Source organism: Cavia porcellus, unplaced genomic scaffold (assembly GCF_034190915.1).
Source record: "Cavia porcellus strain 051 isolate PalLab524CR breed Dunkin Hartley unplaced genomic scaffold, mCavPor4.1 scaffold_17, whole genome shotgun sequence".
NCBI lineage: Eukaryota > Metazoa > Chordata > Mammalia > Rodentia > Caviidae > Cavia > Cavia porcellus.
In genome coordinates, this window is record NW_026947500.1 from 29,078,613 (window position 1) to 29,098,550 (window position 19,938).

The following is a 19,938-nucleotide window of genomic DNA, read 5'->3' on the forward strand; positions in this document are numbered from 1 at the left end:
GAAAAGAAAAACAATGAGAAAAAAAGGGAAAAACATGGAAACAGGTTTTTTGAGGGGAGGAGGGATTGAAGGGGTGTAGCAAAATGGAGAAAAAAAGAATCAAGTTACGGCTTTCACAGCTACAAATGCCCTATCACGACTGTGATAATTATGTGGGCCTAAAATGTACCAATAACCTTAATCACTAGAAAAGATAAATGTTTGTTCATGCTCAGTTCCGACACAATTCATTTGTAATACTTTTCAGTCCATGTTTGGTGGACTGAATGTGGAAGCCCAAGGTGTGAAAGACTGCCTGAATATTTATGGGGTGCAGTGTGCTTTTCAGATCCACGAAATGGCTAACTTTAGCCAGTATACATCTCACTTTTTTTTTTTTTTTTTTTTTTTGCATTGAGAATGCTTAAATTCTCTTAGCAATGTTGAAATGTCTAATACACTATCTATGGTTACCACGCTATGCAGTAGAACTCAAAATTTACCCTCTGAAGCCAGATGTGGGGACATAGGTTTGTAATCCCAGCAGTTTGGGAGACTGAGGCAGGAGGATCACGAGTTTGAAGCCAGCCTGGGCAAATCTGTGACTTAACAAGATCCTTCCTCAGTATGAAAGTGAGAAAGTCCACTTGCTGACTGTGTCACTTGACATGGTTGCTCCAAACCACAAGCCTGGAACAACCAACCATGCAGTCATGGGTTCAGGGAACAGCTGAGTGTCTCACAGTTGGTTATCACTGGTCACTCAGGAAGATGGCTGGACGTTGCATTTTGTGGCCTATTGCTAAAGTCCACAGGTGCATCCTGAAGCCTGAGTTTTGCAAGGCTGTGGGTGGGAACACATCCTGTTTTCCATCTCCTTGAGGTATAACGGCCCCTCTGAGCGTACTCAGTCTTGCCTCAGCCCTTAGCGTTTTGCGTGTCTGGTGAGCATAAAGAACAGGACCTTTCGTCAGAATACAGCTGGGCCTGGCCATGGGCCCACTGTGGCAGAAGGGCCAGGCAGCCTTCCCAGGCCAGGGGCTGTGGCTCCTGAGAACTGAGTGTACTTTCTAACCAGCAGTGGCAGAGGCTGCCATAGTCTAACTGTGCATCTGGGCTCACCTTGCGCCTGCCCAGAGGGAGGAGTCAGCTATACCTGCTGGTGAGTGAGGCAGATAGGCGTGGAGCTGGTGGGAGGAGGCAGCACGCCATGCATTCATGGGACATTTTGTGCAAGTGCACACTGCACAGAGATGAGACCACAGCCTGCTCAGGGTGGCTTTAGCAGACAACACACACACACACACACACACACACACACACACAGACACACATACACACACACAGAGCCAAAGCAAAATCAAAATTACAAAAACACCTTGATCAATCGACAGAGGCATATTCAAGATGTGAAGTCAGGGCTGCACTATTAAATCAGTCTGTGAAGCCCCTGAAGCTGAGGCGCAAGAGGGTAGATCCATTGCTCAAGGCTACATAGCCTTTAAAAACAGCAGTGCTAAAGTCCAAATGAGGAGAATAATGCCTAGGCCCCTTAAAAGAAATTTATTCAGTATCTGGGGGAAAAGCAAATACCATTAACAGGTGCCCAACAGGTGCCTGGGACGCCCTCAAACACTACACATACTGTCAGATGGGAAGGGCTCAAAGGCAGCCTGGGTGGGGCCCAGAGCTCCCTGCAGCAGGGAGGCAGCTGGATGTGTTCACCTAGGTCTGACCTTGCAGAGCAGCTGTGTGTCTTCCCCTCCTCCACCAGGACATGAGCAGGAACTTACATTTTGCTTCACTCTCTAGTTTTTTCCAGGAGTAAGACAACCCCAAGGCCACCTGACTGTCGCTTCTCTACTCACTTGCTGGGGCCAGAGGCCCAAGCAAGCATTTCTCCTTTGATGGATGCCACAGACCCCATGCCCACAGCCCAGGAAAGGTGCACTAAAGTGCTGCTGCATGTGTGTGTGTGTGTGTGTCTGCATGCATGCACACACACATGCGTGTGCTTCACCTGAATTCCCAGCAAGTACCAGAGTCCCCTTCTACATCCCACCCCCCAAAGGATTGACTAGGCCACCCAAGACATTGAAACCACACCACCATTTATTTGAGAAGGAAACATTTAATACAAAGAATTATCAACTATGCAAGGGAATTGTATCCAAAGAATTTCACAAAGTTTCCCGAGGTTGAGGGTACCTCCTTGATTAAAAAAAAAAAAAAAAAAACTTGAAAAGGGACCACTAGCCCAAGCAGGGGACTCTTTGCTGGAGAAGGTTTGGCCAAGGCCCCTGCAGGGTGACGTCCTCTGAGCCATCTGCACTAGACTCTGTGCCTTGTACAGATAGTGGCACCTTCCAGAAGGCACGTGGCTGAGGCACTGAACAGCACTCACAGGGAGCTGGGCCCTGGGAGCCCAGTGTCTGTGTCAGAAGGGCCATGCTGGGCCACCCAGGGCCTGCATATTGGGCATTGCCCTCAGATGTCCCATGCCACAGCCCGGCAGCCAGCTGTGCAGGAGGAGCAAGAAAGAAACAATCAGAAGCCCCTTCCTCCTCAAATGTCCCTCGGCACCCTCTGCTAATTCACAAAGTATGCCCTTCAAAGGAGCACCGTGCCAAGAGCCCGGCCCACCGGGGAGGGGCAGATGCCAATGGGCAAATCTGGACAACTTGCACATCTTGTAGATTCCACTTTTGCTTTTATTTAAACAATAGATCCTAACCACAGGGAGTCTGAAGGCGGCTGGGTGAGCAGATGTTCCTGTCTGGATAGTGCAATACCCTGGACTCCTGATACAAAGAAACTGTTAGGAGAGGGCTGCTCCAGGTGACCAGGTCACCTTCCTGCCCTCAGGCTACTGATAGAGAAAACCAATCCTTTCTGCTGGTGGGAAGGCAGCTGGTGTGAAGTCAGAATTCCCTTGAGGACAGCAGATGGCAAAGAGCACTAATATCAACTGACCCCTGCCAAGTGCCAGGCTATGGAGGGCTCAGCTGGGATTACCACCTCCCGCTGACCAGCTCTGCGAGCTTTTTCACAGTCTGCAACCCTGGAGCTGCCGAGGGACAGTCTCTTAGAAGATGCCAGGCAGCAGGCGATAGGGCACAGCGGCGGTGTAGCGTGCCCAGTCCCGGCCGTACTTGCTGGCACAGCGGTGCTCGTCGCGTAGACAGCGGTGAATCAGCAGGATGGCCATGTAGATGATATAGAAGTAGGGCAGGAGGTGGCTACCACCACAGGCCAGGCAGTAGGCCAGGCTGCCCATCAGGTCGCCCGTGTAGTTGAAGTGGCGGGCCACACCCCAGAAGCCCGACACCAGTAGCTTACTATGATGCTTCTGGCCATCGGCTGATGTGTACGAGCACTCGATGGCCTTGGGTTTCTGGCCCCAGATGAGGCAGCGCCCATCCGTCCTACGGAACAGGTCCTTCTGATGGTTGGTTATGCGGAAGATGTAGTAACCCAGCAGGCCGAGCCCCAGGATACCCATGGCGTATGGGGTGGAGAGCTGCACAGGGTGGTACACCAGGTATAGGCCCTGGGAGAGAAGGACATGGTGAAGATCTGCCACAGCACACAGGGGTAGGAGCATGGACTCAGGAGTCTAGTGTAAGTCCTGCCTCAGCCTCCTTCTCTGTAAATAAAAACATCTACTCCAAGGGTTGCTGTGCGCCTCAAGTGCACAAATATGCAAATATGCCTATGTATCCACCTGCTACCTGCCCTCTACTCCCTTTGTGTACACACACACACACACACACACACACCTGTGATATATGAATATATATATGTATATATATATTCCCATGCACGTGCTCAACTTACAATGGGGCTAAGTCCTAGTAACTTCATTGTAAGTTGGAACTAGGATAAATCAAATTGCATTTAACAGCTGGACATGGTGTTGGATTCCTATAATTCTATCGCTCTAGGAAGCTGAGACAGGAGGATTGCAAGTTTGATTGCAAGTTGAACCCACCATGGTACCCACTTGGTAATACCTTGTCTCAAAATAAAATAAAGGGGTTGGGGAAATAACTCCGTGAGAAGGCCCTGGGTTCAATTCCAAGTCACACACACACAGACACACACAGCATGTAATACACCTAGCCTTCTGACCGTCCCAGCTTAGCAGCACAGCACATGGAGACCATGGCTGCTGTTGCCCTAGGGCTCATTTGGCTGAGTGAGATCAGCAGCAGCTGCCTCAGCCAACAGTGAGAAAGCGGATCACACAGCATACTATATTACCATCCTAGGATAAGATTAAAACTCAGCATTTCAAGTACATTTGTAAAGATAATGCATATCACTGTCACATCAGCATAAAGTCAAAAAATTATTGAGTTAAACCACCGTAAGTTGAGGATTGTCTGTATATCATATGCAATGTAAATGTAAAATATATAACCTAGTACTGTATGTAAAATTTAATTTTAATATACACGGTGCTGGTCAGTTTCAGCTGCCTACTGGGGTAGGCGGCTGTATCCAAATATTTAGTTAAACACTAGCTGTTGCAAAGCTATGTTTATTTGGATGAGATTAATATTTAAAACAGAGCAGATAACTCTCCACGATGTGGGTAAGCCTTGTCCAATCAGATGGTAACCTTAAAAGAAAAAAACTGATTTCCTCCAAAGCAGAAATTCTGCCAGAAGACAACCTTCGGCAACCTTGAACTGTAGTATCAACTTTTCCCTGGGCCTCCAGCCTATCCTAAAGAGCCAGACCCCAGCATCACAGGAGCCAAAAAATAAATAAATCACACTCACATACAAATTCCTATTAATTGTTTCTCTAGGGAGTCCTGATATAGTTTGAAAAAATGTGCATATTTAATGTATGTAATTCAATGCTGTCTCTTGGTATTTAAGCGTGAGGGCTGGTTCCAGGCCACCCTGAACAGATAACCAGATATAGTATTTGCATAGAACCTAGAAACACACTCTTATATTCTTTAGACCACCTCTAAATGATTTACTACACCCAATATGTGGTAAATCCTATGTAAATAATTGCTATACACTATTGCTTATGGACAGCAAGAAGAAAACAAAGTCTATACCTGTCAAGCATAGATACAATTTTTTAAAAGAAAATACTTTCAGTCTGTGGTTGGTACGGAGCTGTGGATACAGATGTTAACTACACAGCAGGCTGAAACCAGGCTTGGGCCACAGTGAGAGTGTAAGATCTCATCACAGCTTTACATGCCTGGAAACATGGCCCACAGACCCAGAACACTAGCAAGGTTTTAGTCAGCCAGGTGGGGAAACAAGTCAGGCTGGGCAGCTCAGAGCCTCAAGAATCTACCGTTACGGTGCACGTGGGGCTGCATGTGGACCCTTTGCTCCTTCGCACAAGAGGCCAAATCCCACAGCCGTGTCATCACCATCCTCATTAGCCATAACTCTCCTTTCCTGGTTCATATTCTGAGCAGCAGCTGAGCTCTCACACTGGCCTTCTTTCTTCCCCTATAACCTTTCTGGTAGCTCCCAAATCTGCAAGGGCTGCTCCCACGTACATGGCAAGGATCTGGTGGCCAGGACTCTCATGGCACCCCTCTGCCTCCAGGACACTTCCCTGCCAGGCAGCCCTGTGTGATGCCGGCAGGTCCCAGGACCAGGAATGAAGTGCAGACAAGTAACCACATTGACCACCCTGCAGCTCTGTCCAGCCTGACTAGGACAGGGACTGCTTGCCTGGACTTTGCAGAGATGACTGGGGACATGATCTTGGCTACCTCCCCTGGCTGATGGTCCAACCAAGGAGCAATCCCAGGTCCTGTTGACACCCTGAGCAGACCACAAATGGTCCAGCCTGACTGATGATGGCTGGACTTAGGATGGAGTGAAAGTCATCCACAGCTACTGTAAAAGCTGTTTACGCTCAGTGCAGGGCCCAGCATATCATAAGAGGTTGCCAACATTCAGAACAGACTTTGTGTTAGATGACTGCCCAACTGTGAGCTACGGTATGGTTAAGAGAGGCAAAGTCCAGCAATCTCTGATAGGTTTTTGCCTTTTGATATTTTGAACATACAAAGGGTGTTTAGGACATAACCCCATCATAAGCTAAGCAGCATCAGTGCTACACAGAGCCTTCTCTTCTTCTTAAAAACAGGGGGTAGCCTGAATGACATCCAAGGATAAAAGTTTCTGCAACGAGAAAAGCTTAGCATGGGGTACAGTGTCTGCTCAAGGTCAACTCGGGGTGTCCTGAGGCCTGGGGGCCACAGGCCCGGTCACCATATCCCAGAAAGATTTGCCCTGCCGCCCTCGCCCCCCTCACCTGCAATGTGTACAGAAAGGGCAGCCACACACAGTCGCCCCAGCCCAGGTACCAGCCGAAGTGGTCATGGCAGATGTCAATGGTTTTCAGGTACCAGGTTTCGTTCCAGAAGAAGTCCAGCACATAGATGGCCTGTAAGACAGGAACTTCCGGTTACCTCTGTGGTCCCCTGGCACTCATCTGGGGCTTCGGAGAGTGACCCAGCCTGCACGTGTAGGGGACAGCAGTTGGGTAGCTGCTGAATGACTTCCCTGATGGGCACACTGAGCTGTTCCTGCATTCTCTGCCATGCCATGATGGGGAGTCCATCAGAGGACAAGCACAGGCACACACAGGCAGAAGCACAGGCACACACAGGCACACACACAGGCAGAAGGGTTCCTAGCCATGTCCCTGGGAGCCAAAGTTCAGGGCCATGGAACTCAGCTCAGAGCAGAAGAGCTTGGGAACACTGCCCAGGGAGGCAGCTCCAAGTGCCACAGTCCACAGTGTGAAAAGCCACTGGCTGAGTATCCTGAAGTTTAACCCACTGACTGCCCTTAGCACAACACATATTACATGTCTTTATGACCAGTGACTGTTGTGCCTCTCAGGACCAACAAGACTGATGGCCACTCACAGAGGTGGACAAAGGCATGAATCGCTATCAACACTCCTCACCCCTCAGTGAAGGACAGATATTATAGAGGTCATTTACTGGGACTGGCTGGGACCATGAGTGACCTTCTAAAGAGGCCAGAGCCATGCTGCCAGGACCAACAAGATGCTCATAGTGTTAACAGGTGTCCCGTGGGCTAAAAGAGTGAAATTCTACATATGGCACTCTTTTTCAGAGAGGGAGCAGCACCCTAGCACATGACCTGGAATGGGCCCATGATGTCCACCCACAGGCTCTGCTGTTCAGGGCTCAGGTGTGCTGGACAGTTAATCCAGCAAAGCTCATCCCCAGGCTTCTGTGGCAGTCAGCTCCCTGCCCTAGTCCTTCCTTCTCCCTGGCACAGAAGGAACCACAGAGGAAGAAGACTACAGGAGACCACGTGGCAGCCGCTCCAGAAGGGAAGTCCCTTCTTCATCATCCATTAGATCACAAATTCATCGAGGCCCAGGCCTGGGTGTCCCACCCAGCCTACATCCTAAGGTCCTGGAGTAGCACCTGCCACAGACAACCTACATACCAGAGTTCCTGGAAGATGTGGATTCACGCACCTGAGGCCCACCTCCCAGGCCAGCATCCAGGTCACCCAGCCTGGGCCATGTCCTTTGTCCTGCGTGCCCTCCTTTACTCTTGGGGCCCACTTAGCAGTTTCCACTCAGCAGCCAGCAACCATCTCTAGCCCATATCATTACTGTCCTGCTTGGGACACACTCCTAGGATCTCTTTGTTTTTGACAAAAAAATGAAATTTCCACAAGGACCCAGATGGCCCATCCTTGAGTTCCCAAGCGCTCTGCTCAGGACACAGTCCCTTCCTCGGTTTCCCAGACTTGCTGTCTCTCTCAGGATAAGGGTGTTGCACAGACTGCTCGTTCTATCCAGAGTACCCCTCCTACTTCTCCTCCTTACCTGGGAACCCCTGTGCCTAGATCCCACCTGAGTATAATCCCCAAGGAGAGCCCCCAGACTGTCCTGCTGGGCACACAATGAGGGATTCTCCCACTACACGCTCACCGTGAGGCCCAGGAAGGTACAGACTCTAAACAGCAAGGGATTAGAGACAGAAAAATCTGCTGGCTTTGGAGTTTTCCTGACAGGGAAGCGTCAGAGCCTCCCTGCTCTGGCTGCAAACAGACTTTACCTGCAGGACATTGACCAGGACCATGGAGTTGGTCACCTGACCATACAACTCCTGCTGCTTCGCTGCAAAGGACAGGTTGATGAGGGTCCATGCCACAATCCCAGGGCGCCCATTGAAGAACAGCTTGAAGTCAAACCACTTTCCAATCCGAGGGTTAAACTCAATGCCCATCATGTAGTTGTAGAAGAAGTTGCCTGTGAATTTACTGAAAAATATAAGATATATTTAGGCAAGGAGTACATCTCACCGGAAGTAGCCCACCTCGCCACTGTGGGCCCTCAGCACGGGCCCATGAGGTCAATGAGGTCACTTAGTGAAGACTTGCCTGGGGCACCAGGGGATGCTTCTGCACCTGCCCACACCCCCAAATGCTCCAATAGTCTCCCTGTGTGTTCACTGTGGCTCAACAGGGTTGAGTGTGTAAATTAATTGCCTGCTGTCCCTGGGAAGACTGGGGAACCGTCCTTGAGTGGCACCAAGTCTCTTTCACCCTTCTCCACGTGCCCTCCATGCAGGCACAGGTGAACAGTAACACTGGTTTAATCAGACAGAGGTTCCATTCTGCAGCCCACATAGGTGCAAAGACACAAGTCATCTGGCCCTGGAGCCAACGAGGTCACCAATCATGCCACAGTTAGAGAATGAAAAAGGCATGACACTCCAATCTGGATGCCTGAGCCCCAATGCTCACAACTCTTCCTTGCTGGAACCATTATCACCTTGATCCCACATGCCACCCCAGGGAAGGGACAGGAAATCAGCTCAGAAGATCCACGTGGAGACACCCTGCTAGGGTACAACTTGCTATATATACCTAGGTATTTGTCTATTTACTAAAACATCAATTTTATGTTTAGCTACTCCAGTTAATCTAATTGGAAAAAAGCAAAATATATAAAGTTTATAACCATTGGTAAGTACCAGGCAGTTAAAATGACCTGTAGGTGCCATAAAAGGAGGTCAACCTCGTTACTTGCTAACATATAATCCACACAGTACCTGCACCCAAAGACATTTTCCAAGAGCCTAGACATAGCAGCTAAAGGAAACACTTGTTTTTATTTGGTCTCCAGATGGAACTGTGAGCCCCACTACCTCCAACTATCTACAGCCTGTTAATGGACAGATGGTAGATGAATGGAGGGAAAGAGGGAGAGAGGGACAAGGCAGGACAGGAGGGCTGGGTGACCACTGTCCTGCCCAAAGCTTCCGTAAGAGAATGAGAATCAACCAACTAGGTTCTGCTGGGAAGCAGTTACCTTAAAGCTACTGAGATAATGAGACTCTTCACTACGGATACTCCAAAGGCGCAGGCAAGGGGCTGTTCTCGTCCCTAGCCAGCCTTGTCTGTCTGGCTTCTCTATCCCCATGATAGACATGTACAGACAGGTAATGACTTGGCTACCAAAGACAGACTCAGTGAGCTTCAGCTACATTCTTTCCAAGGCAAGAGAAATCGCAGCCATTTCAGAAGGACATTTTCCAGATCCAGGCAAGTTCTATCCATCCCCTCCTTCGGAGCTTCCCACCGTCCCCTCCCAGGGCAGCAGACACAGGTCAGAGCAGAGGCATCCACTTCCCTTTCTGGCTTTGACCAGCTATAAGGACATACCAGTCTTTGGCATTGGTCGGGAAAAGATAGCCCTTGATCATGACAAACGTGGACACAGCATAGCCAAGGATGTTGGCACACCACAGCAGCGGGATCCAATTGTCAAAGATGATGGTGGGCGAGAACCAGAACAGGAAGCGGGAGTTAGCAAACCAGAGGAGATGTGTAATGAGCCAGGCTTGTAGGCCATTGACCTGATACTTGTTGACAACTCCTGCAAAGGGAAGGTTTAAAAATCAAAGCGCTCGCCTGACCTGGATTGGGTCACCTGGCCTGGCTGTATGCACCTGGCTCAGGTCCTACTTGTTCCATAGTCCTGTTTCTGCAGACCCCTGCCTAGAGCATCTGGGCACCATTCCAGAAGCCTCCCTGGCTCACAGCCCTTACAGTGGGTGGAAGGGCTGACTGCTCCTGCCAAGTTCTGTGAGCCTCTTGTTCTCACTGTTCCCAACCACCACTGCCTGAGAAACAGGTGTGCAGCTTGTTAGTGAGGTGGGGTGAGTGGCAGGAGCAGAGTTTCCCCCGGTTATTTTTTGTTAGCAGAGTTGGGGTTGGGATTCCTATCTGCAACTCTATGTGCACGTGAAGCTAGGCTCCTCAAAGGTTCTCAGTGTTGAAAAAGGAATGGGTTACGGTGAAAGTTGGGTTAGGGTTAAGATTAGAGTCAGGTTAAGGTTGCAGACAGAGCTAGAAGTGAGGCAGGCAGTTCCCTCCAGACCTGGAAAACTGGTTTACAGCCTGGGACACTCTAGATGCCATATCTCACCTCAAGACCTGGTGCTATGAAAGATTTCTGAGCTAAACTCATTTGATCTTGTGAGCAGTTTATGGAACACATATAACCCGGAGGGCTCGGGACCCACACTTGAAGCCCCAGGCCAGCTGTGCCAAGATGCCCACCAGCCTGAGAGCAAGGCCCACTGTAGGGGAAGACATGGAATCGGTTACCTGCAGGTGTCACTGCTCCCTCCTGAACTCCTCCCACGTAGCGTGGCACAAATTTGTGGCAGAAGTCAGGAAGCAACATGTACAGAAGCACCTGAAACACACGATTGGGGGCCAATGGTTGGTGGCCTGCAGAGCACAGCTGTTTGTTTTGACCTGGCTTGGTTTTTATCTGAAGCAGAGCAGGAGCAGAGACAGGAGCACCAGAAGAGCTCATAATTCCTGTTGCCTGGGCTGCAGAGGAAACAAAGTTTCCTCATGTGCAGGAAACTACTTTACCACCCACAATGCAGAGCCTTCTCCAGCCATAGCCTAACATCCCCTTAGGAGAACACACTGGTTCTTCCCTGGCTCCTTCTGGGGGATGTTTGGAAAAGCTTGAAGATACAGTTTGCACCCTATAAAAACTGCCCTTCCAGAGTGTCCAATGCAGTGGCATTTGATGTACTTATAAGACTGAGCAACTAGTTCCAGAACTTTCTCATCACTACAAAAGAGAAACCCTATCCCCAGTAGCAGCTGCCCTCATTCCTTCTTCCCCCAAAGTCCTGACAACCACTGATCTTTCTGTCTCTATGGGTTTGCCTATTCAGGATATTTCACATAAATGCAATCACACAAGAGGTGTCTTCTGTGACCGCCTTTCCCATCTCAGCATAACCCTTTCAAAGCTCATTCACACTGCAGTGTGTATCAGAACCTTACTCCTTTTCACAGCCTAGTAACAACCCACAGATGAACAGAATATCCACTTTTTAACTAGCCCTCTACTGACAGATAACTAGGTTGTTCCCACTCTGGCTTCTGGAATAGAACTGCCCCTACCACTTCTTATCCAAAGCACCAAGAGACCTCAAGGGAAGGCATCTGTAGCCCAAGAGGCTGGTCCCAGGGAGAAGCAGTGGACTCTAGTGCAAGCCTTCCTGCCAGAGGCCTGACGCTAGCTAGGTTCAGACACAAACTCTACTAAGTCTGGCCCAGCCCCTTCCTGCTGACCTCCTACACCAGGACTACATAGCAACATGCTGGGAAATACTAGTTTTGGCTTTGTTGAATGGGAGCCCTGTTCGTGCTAGCTGGTGTAGGATCTGGTCCAACTGTGTATGGAGCTTCCCTGGGAGACCTGTGCCCTGCACACAGCCTGTCCTTAGTCCACAGCATGTCTCAGCAGGGGTGGACACACTCTCAATCCCAGCAAGGCAACCCGACACTGGGATGCCGACAGGTGCTTCCTATCCTCCCGCTGATGTAGCATGAAGCATGTATGATTCCAGGTAACACCCTGCTGAGGTGTGTGACTGTCCATCCAACCCAGGACAAAGGCAAGACAATGCTGTAGGTGGGCATGCTCCCCAAGGGCAGGAGAGTGGAAAGTGACTGACCTGGAAAGTGACCCACTGACCTGGAAAGTGACCCACAAAGTGTAGATCTGGACAGCCTTCATTGTCATGGGTGGGGTCTTGGCCCAGATGTCTGCGAAACTGACACGACCAGTGATTATGTTCAGTGCAGGGGTGGTCAGAGAGCAGCTGTACTGGTCACATGCCATGATGAAGTAGTACACAATGAGGGGTGCGAAGAGCAGCAGGAAGATGACGCTGGCCAGGGAGAACCAGTCCACTTCCCTGCAAGGAGGATGAGAGGGTCACAGCAGGGCCCAGTTGTCCTCTGAGCTCACAGAGAACCCACAGAGGTCCTTATGTTTGGGACATGTTCACATAATCCAGCACCTTAGAAAACTGGGTTGCTGGGTGTTTGTCAAAAGCTCCCCACTGCAAGAGAGGCCTCCAACCTGCTACTCTTCCACCTGCCAGAGCAAACAGACTGATCTGTGGGCAACTGTGCAAAGCCCAGTTCACAGATACAGGGGCCTTCATGACCACCAAGGCCAGTGGCTTCCTTAGTCCAGCCCAGCGAGGAAGATCAGTCCCCACAGATGCTCATGCTGTTCACTGAACCAAGAATCAAGACAGCAGTGAGGACACCTTCAGTCCATACTCTCTTTTCTCCATTGCTGGTGACACAGGTTGAGCACCCCTAATCCCCAAATGCTCCAAAATCTCAAACCTTTTCAGCACTAACCTGATGCCACAGGTGGAAATTTTCACACTTGACCTCAAGTGACAAGTCACAAGACATAGGAACGCTAAGAAAATGGTAACGCCTTATCTTCAGGCTATGTGTGTAAGGGGTTCATAAAATATAAATTACTTTTGCATTTACATTCAGGTCCCTCCCTAAGATGCCTCATTTGCATATGCAAATTTCTCCAACATCTGAAAACAATCAGAAACGTGATCCATTTCTGGTCTCAAGCATTTCAAAAGAGGGCTACTCAACTTACAATGGTTTCCAGTTTCATTTTATTTTTTTAAATTCCTCTTTGAATTTTTTACTTTATAAAGTAGACAACCTTTTATCTTTCGTAACTGACAATAAAAAAGAATTTAAAAAAAACAAACAGGTAAATAACATCTCCAGGGCTGAAAACCTTTGAGACTCTTTTTCACTTTCTAGTTAGGAGAAAGGGGACACCCTTACCAGGCACGGCCCCACTGTCCTTGAGGTTCAGCCTTGCCGTTGGTGATGCTTCCTGGGTTCCCAATTTTGGGAGCGCTGGGCTGGGATTTTGAAGCCATTGGGCACTGAGAGAAAGAGAAACTTTGCTCAGATCTTTCCAGAGAAACAAGTCCACGTTCTTGCTGCATGCTGCAGGGTTTGGGTGTCGTACTGCGGGCCTCCTGCACATACCTTCTCAGGACCTTTACCTGAAAGTACATTCCAAGACAGGAAGAGAGCTTCCTGCCCTACGCTATCTCCAGAGCCTGTGATCTAGGCCCATCTGGCCTTTCCATGTCTGCTTTCTTTCCTCTGCCCCGGGTAGATGAGGTCTTTACTCACCCTTGGGTACCGATCACTTCATCCTGGGACCTGCTATTTCCTTTGCTTTGAACGTGTTTGCGGGTGGCCCTGTTTAGGTCTCATATAAAGTGTCCACTCTGCAGTGGACCTCCCTTCCAAAGCCAATCAAAAGCAGCTCCTTTCCAGATTCCCAGTGAAGGCATATAACCTGTTTACTCTAACTTCTGAGCAACTCTCCATATCATGTAGAATTGTTTTATTTGTGTTCGTATGGACTTTGTGTCCTCCTCTACTAGAAGACAACTTCCTGGGGGCAGGCATTGTATGTCCTGCTTAACACTCAACCCCTAGGACCTTGAAGAGTATCTCAGTAATCACCCTACCAAAGGAAGGAGGAAGGAAACAAAACTTCTCTAGGTACCACTGTTGCTTTAAATGGTTATAATTTGGGGGATGCAATGATGCACCCACTTCCAAAACTCAGGTTTATAAAACTCCAAAATATAGGGAATTTTATAAAGATGAGTTTGAGCCAGGCATGGTAGTGGACACCTATAATCCCAGCAATCTGCCAGGCTGAAGCAGGAGGATTACAAATTTGAGCCCATCCCAGGCAATTTAGTGACTTAGTGAGAACTTGTCTTGAAAATTTCAAAAAGGGTTTGAGATGGCCCTGGGATCAATCTCCAGTACCACTCACAGACACAAAAAGATAATCTTGAAAGCTTTCCAAGAAAGCCAGGATTAAGCAACACAGTAACTCTGAAATTTTCAAGAGCAAGCTAGATCCCATATGACAACAGAACACCTCAAAATTCTAAGGGAAGCTTTCTCAACCTAGGATTCTAGCACCAGGTTAATTTTGTTTTCAGGTTTTTTTTTGTTTTGTTTTGTTTTTTGGTAGAATATGTTTGTGGTACATAATGATTACATGCCTCATGGGGAGTTGGGACATGCACATAATACACCTGGATGGACAAGTGCCATGCCTGTCTGTGAGACACAAAGCTTGGCACAGAACACAAAACCTGGCATAGACAAAAGAAAAAGCCCCCTAACAAGTGTTCATCCTGCAGTAACACTGGTTGGGCCAGATTGCTTTTTTTCAGTACTGGATACTGAACCCAGGACCTTCACACTAAACTAACCCTCTAGACCTTTTGTGTGTGTGTGTGTGAGAGACAAGTTCTCACTAATTCACTCTTTCCCACACTGGGCACAAACTCGTGATCTTCCTGCCTCAGCCTCCCAGAGTGCTCTGATTATAGGCATGCATCACTGCGCCCAGCCCCAGCTTGCTTTTGACACTGTGTCTGCCTGGCAGCTTTCACAATGCTTCTTACTGAGCAAAAACACCTACACCTTACTTGAGGTACAACCCTATTCACCATCCCCAACCAAACACATACCAACCTAATCATCTCTGATCTCTGGTTTCCCCATTAACTGTGTGAAACGTGAATGCCTTAAAGAAAATCACCAGGAGACTGGCACTCTTTCCAACTTAAGGAATAGGTTATTCCAAGAAGATAGACCAACATAATCCTTTGATTATCTAACAAAAGGGCTGTGAAATATATATACTCACAGGAGAATGCTGCCAAGAGATTAAAAGAATTAAAATAAAAACAAAGCCAGGCATAGTGATAAACACCTGTCAAATCCTGCCTAAGTAACTTAGTGAGATCCTCTCTCAAAAAAAGTTTAAAAAACACCTGGGGAATGTAGTTCAGTGCAAAGGCCCGGGTTCAATCCCTAGTACTATCTATCTATATCTATATCTATATCTATATCTATATCTGTATCTATATATATATAAAGTTAATGTTATAAGCTTAATCATAGTTCAAGCTCTCAGGTTTTTCTCTTCTGTCACATGTACTGAATTCTGTAATTCACACACAAGGACCAGCCTCCCAAAATGTAGCTGGGTAGAGAGGAGGGGGAGAACATTTTATTTTATTCCTAAGAACCCCAAAGAGCAAGTTATAGCTGACACCCAGGGCACCAGTTTGTTCTTACTTTTCAAAGTTGCAAGGTAACTGCCTGTGCCCATGCTCAAAAGTGGTATGGGTAACACTCTCACCTCTAACCTCTGGCCTGGTGGCTTCACAGCAGAATGAAGTTCCTTTCTTGAACTGGTGTGTAACAGCTTCCAGGCTCTTAAGTTTCCAAAAGGCTGCTGCTGGATCCCTCTCCACAAGCTGTGCAGGCCCCTGCAGGGAAAATGGAGATGCTAAAGACCTCAGGGCTGACCCTCGAGAGTAGAGGTTACCTGGCCTCTGTGATAACCCTCAACCGGACTCAAAGAAGGGTTCAGACTCGGAGAGGCCCCTCTGGGGTGAGGAGTGTCAGGCAATCTTGCCATGGAGTTTTTGTACCTGGTTTAATGGTAGGCAAATACTGAGGACTACACTGGTGATGGGTATCTGTGGCGTCTGTTCTGCCTTTGCAGAATGCAACGTGGGCTTGATGGGGGGGGGGGGGCTCCAGCACATAGGAAGGAAGGTGACATGGTGTTTGATTTTACTTTGCTCACTTAGCCTGAAGCTGTAAGCTAAAATGAAGTTCTCTTGCCTTTTTCTTTCCCCCATTCTCTGGCCTGTGAGTTAATTTAGGACATCTCAGAATTCTGTTCTAACACACTTGGGAGAGGGGTTGGGGAGGCAGCTAGGAAAATGCATAGAATTCCGTAGCTACTTTAAGGCCCCAGGTTGACTTTTGAGTTCTGCAAATATAAACTAAAGGGATTCTGTTCCTGAGATGACTCAGCTCACATCAGCTTTTTTGATTTGGAGACACAGAAGAGGCTGCGAGTTCCCAGAGCAATCAGTTTCCATTTGTAGGATGTCACCACTTAGATAATCCAAGATATATGACTGTGGGCAATTACCTTGAACTGGCTATGTATCAGTGGCCTCCTCCGCAAATTAACTATGTTGCCTACTTTGTTGGGTGAGAAATAAGTAAGATTATGAATGCCAAAATGATCAGGGCCACATGGGACCAGCCCTCCAAGCATTCACCTAAGAGCTAGCTCTCAGCTGCACAGCTCTCAGCTCTATCAACAGGCCAGGAAAACCACAATGATGAGCTGCACAGCATTCTGGTTGGCAATCACATAGCAAACACTGGAGCTCAGTGGCTTCAAACAAGTTTTTCTATCATCTCTCGTGATTCGAATGGGTCATAAATTGGGGGCCAGATGGTCAGGACAACAATGGATTGGGCAAGGAATGTTGGAGGAGACTCACACAATGCAGTCAGCTGTGTGCTGGGGCCCCTTTCCCTCTGTTTCCTAGGTGGGTGGACTTGAGCTTCTCACAGTGCAGTGGTCTCAAGGCCATATTGTGATACATTCAGTAGAAAATCTCCAGTAAAATCTAAATGAGGATATTGAGAACTAACTTTTTGGGTTCTACACTGAAGATTATTCTAAGGGCCTTCCAAATAGGAACACATTTACTTAGTTGGAACAGTATGGGAATAGCAGAAAGTCTAATTTCTCAGGCATGGTAGGGAAGAAGAAATATAGATGTGCCTCAAATAGGTTTTCAAGATAAAAAGAATGATACAACTAGAAATGGGCAAAGTGGGGCTGGGGAGGCATCTTGTATGAGAATAGTTTTAGAAGCCAGGTAGCTTCAGATGGTGCTCAGGCACATACTAGCAGGAATTTATCAACAAAATATATTCAGAGGGTTAAACAGATGCTAGAACTTCCGTGAACCTGTGTATACATGTGCAAAATAATGAAAACAACTAAATGACAATAAACAAAAAAATCACAAGCAAGGACACCTCTGCAGAACACTCAGCAGCTATAAACACAAACAAGGTCACTCTACAAGTAACAAGAAGACCCAGCCAGCCTATCATGTCACAGCAAAAGGGCAAGTGACAAAATAGCAGAGCATTTAAAAGCTGCAAACCACAACCTTAAACAGCATTGGAAACAGGGTGTTTATTTTCTATTTTTTTCTTTTTCTAATTTTTTAGACATATGTTTACATGATAAAATAATTTAAGGAAACAACAAAAACTTTTCCTGGGAATATCTGTGGCTCTAACAGGGGTCACTGAAGTCATCCAGACCTACAAGCTGGTCAGGCTGGCTTTTGGGGTGACCCCTGGGTTTACCTACAGCTTTTCTACCCATGTCCCCACCACACACACACAAAGCTAGTGATTGCAAAGCTGTCTTTGCTAAAAGCTCACTCTGCCCTCCACGTATGACCAGCCCAGTGAGTTCCAGGGTGGCTCTGGGGCTTCATATACCTAGAGGGTGGGTGCCCCTGTGGGAAGTAGTGGTATTTGAAACATTCAGAAACTCGCATGAACCCCATAAGGAAAGAAATGCCCAGAGATCCTAGTTTCTAGTTTTCAAGGGTGAAATCCAGTTAATTGAAGCTACAGGGTTTCTGCTTTTTAGAAGTCACAAAATATACGCTCACCAGGAATTTCTAAGTCATGCATGGGGGGGTAAATCTTTTCTCTTTCCTTCGATCCATCCCAGATGTCATTAAACTGTGGTGGGTATTCTTTTAGAGTATTCTACAACTGTTTTAATCATTAATATACATCCACTCCAAGGTGGCACAGGAGAATTCTCTTCACTTCCCAGAAACAATAATGCTTGATTATTCCTGATATTTGGTTCTGCAAACCATCCTGGCTTTAGGAGGAAAAGGTGTCCTGCAAGTGGAATCGCCATAGACGACTAAGATATTTAGAAATATCAAAGGCAGTCAGACAGGAGTAGGCTCCTGGAACAAGTCAGTGCAAAAGGGGATTTTATGGAGTAAAACTCCATAAAACTGTGGCTGTAGTTGAAGGTCAGACCTCAAAATAAAGAGAAATAACTCACCCACATACTTCCCTTGGGAGGACTGGCAGTGATTGATACTTTAAATAGGCATCAATCACCTTGGATGTAGGACCAAACCACTCTAGCCCTTTCCTCCCCAGAAAGCCCTTTTTCCCTCGATGCAGGCTTGCTACATGACTTGCTTCCCCATTTGATCTGCATTTAATCAATATCACCTCCATGACCACACCCCTAATCTTATTGTTTGACTATAACTTTATCCCACCTTATACCCGCCTTGTGATTTTCCATTGGATCAATATTACCTATGCGACCACACTTGTAATCTTATTGGTTGACTAGCGCGTTTTGTTCCACTTTATACCTCCCTCATCTGGTGGTTTTACTCCATAAAATCCCCTTGATAAGCAGGTTCCCCGGGGCCAACTGCTCGGGATCCCCTTTTGTCCCTCTTAGAAGCTTCGTTCTCTCAATAAATACATCCTACTCTTAACCTTCGTTGTTCCTAGAATTCCTTCACTTGATTTTAGAGACCACAACCTTGGTGTGTATCACATATCTAGCAGGTAGGGAGTTGTAGTTCCTTTATATTTGGATTATTTTGAGGCCCTATATTACATGCTCTATATCAGAATAACTTACTGTCCTTCTCAGGCTAGTCTCTGTCACCAACCTGGGAACCTCCAAGAACCCTGGAGCTGTCCAAGTCACCATCTGGCCTCTCTGTTCCCCAAGCTTCCCGGGTACGCCACTCCAGCTATCCAACCCATGTATTTCTTGGGAGAATGGAACTATTTAAGTTTTGGTAAGGGAGTCACTGAATCGGGTCCAGAGGGAAAAGGTCACTACGTAAGGCACCGGGTGAGCTAAGGAGCGCCCCGCTCACTGAACACGGGCAGCTCCCCATCCGTGAGCTGGACCCGCCTCCTTCACACCCGCGAGCCCCACCTCTGCTCCCGTCTGCCTCCTCCTTGCTCGCAGGCGCCTCCCGCCCACCTCAGCAGCCATCTCCGTCCTAACCGGCGTCCACGACCCCACCTAACATGTGCTCACGTCCGCCTCACACACCTATCTGCAGGGGTCCCCTGCCCACCTCAGCAGCCATCCTCATCCTAACCGGTGGACACGACCCCCAGCTGTGCACACCCACCCACTCACCAGTGCAGCCACCGCGCTCCGGTGGACAAGAGCCAGCTGCAGGTCCCAAGCCAGTCTCGTCACGTTGTGTGAGGGCTAGGTCCCGGCCGCGAGAAGACGTAGTACGATAGACTACCAATAGGAGGAGGATCTTGCGCGGTCGGCCGCCCTGCACCCGGCCATTGGACGAGGCATCTGAGCTGACCGCGGACCCACCGCGCGCGCCACTAGGTGGCTGCAGATCCGAGATTGACATCCCGAGCCCGCCCTTAGCCCCGCCCAGGTCTCCGGAGGATGCGGGGTGTCAACCTGGGGCGCCTTTGAGATGTGCCGGGGCGGTGTGGGGGTTGGGAAATCGAGACAAGACTGAAGAAGCCAAGTGGGCTGCGCTGAGAGTGAACCAGATTCCTACATTTACTGGCTGAGTGGGTGTGAGACCCCCGGAGCCTCTGTTTCTGCCTCTCAAAGGGCTCT

The 19,938-nt window shown here is 48.3% G+C and overlaps 1 protein-coding gene across 1 annotated transcript; it reads right to left on the bottom strand.

The window, feature by feature from the left end:
* Positions 1-2,073: 2,073 nt before the first annotated feature.
* Positions 2,074-19,681, bottom strand: Dhcr7 (7-dehydrocholesterol reductase). Its single transcript, XM_003468334.5, has 9 exons — positions 19,486-19,681; positions 15,586-15,715; positions 13,179-13,282; positions 12,040-12,262; positions 10,641-10,731; positions 9,693-9,906; positions 8,081-8,285; positions 6,286-6,417; positions 2,074-3,529 (listed from the first exon to the last, which is right to left on the bottom strand). Exons 3-9 carry the CDS (start codon positions 13,274-13,276, stop codon positions 3,065-3,067), a joined length of 1,428 nt encoding a protein of 475 aa, XP_003468382.1. The 5' UTR covers positions 13,277-13,282; positions 15,586-15,715; positions 19,486-19,681; the 3' UTR covers positions 2,074-3,064.
* Between the last annotated feature and the right edge of the window lie 257 nt (positions 19,682-19,938).

What these genes read in the sequence shown, in the direction of transcription:
- Dhcr7 (XM_003468334.5), bottom strand. Translation starts at nt 13,276, where the DNA reads ATGGCTTCAAAATCCCAGCCCAGCGCTCCCAAAATTGGGAACCCAGGA. An exon ending in CCGACCAATGCCAAAGACTG is followed by an intron (nt 8,286 to 9,692) that starts GTATGTCCTTAT and finishes TATATTTTTCAG; the next exon opens with TAAATTCACAGGCAACTTCT. An exon ending in CCTTTCTGTACACATTGCAG is followed by an intron (nt 3,530 to 6,285) that starts GTGAGGGGGGCG and finishes CTTCTCTCCCAG; the next exon opens with GGCCTATACCTGGTGTACCA.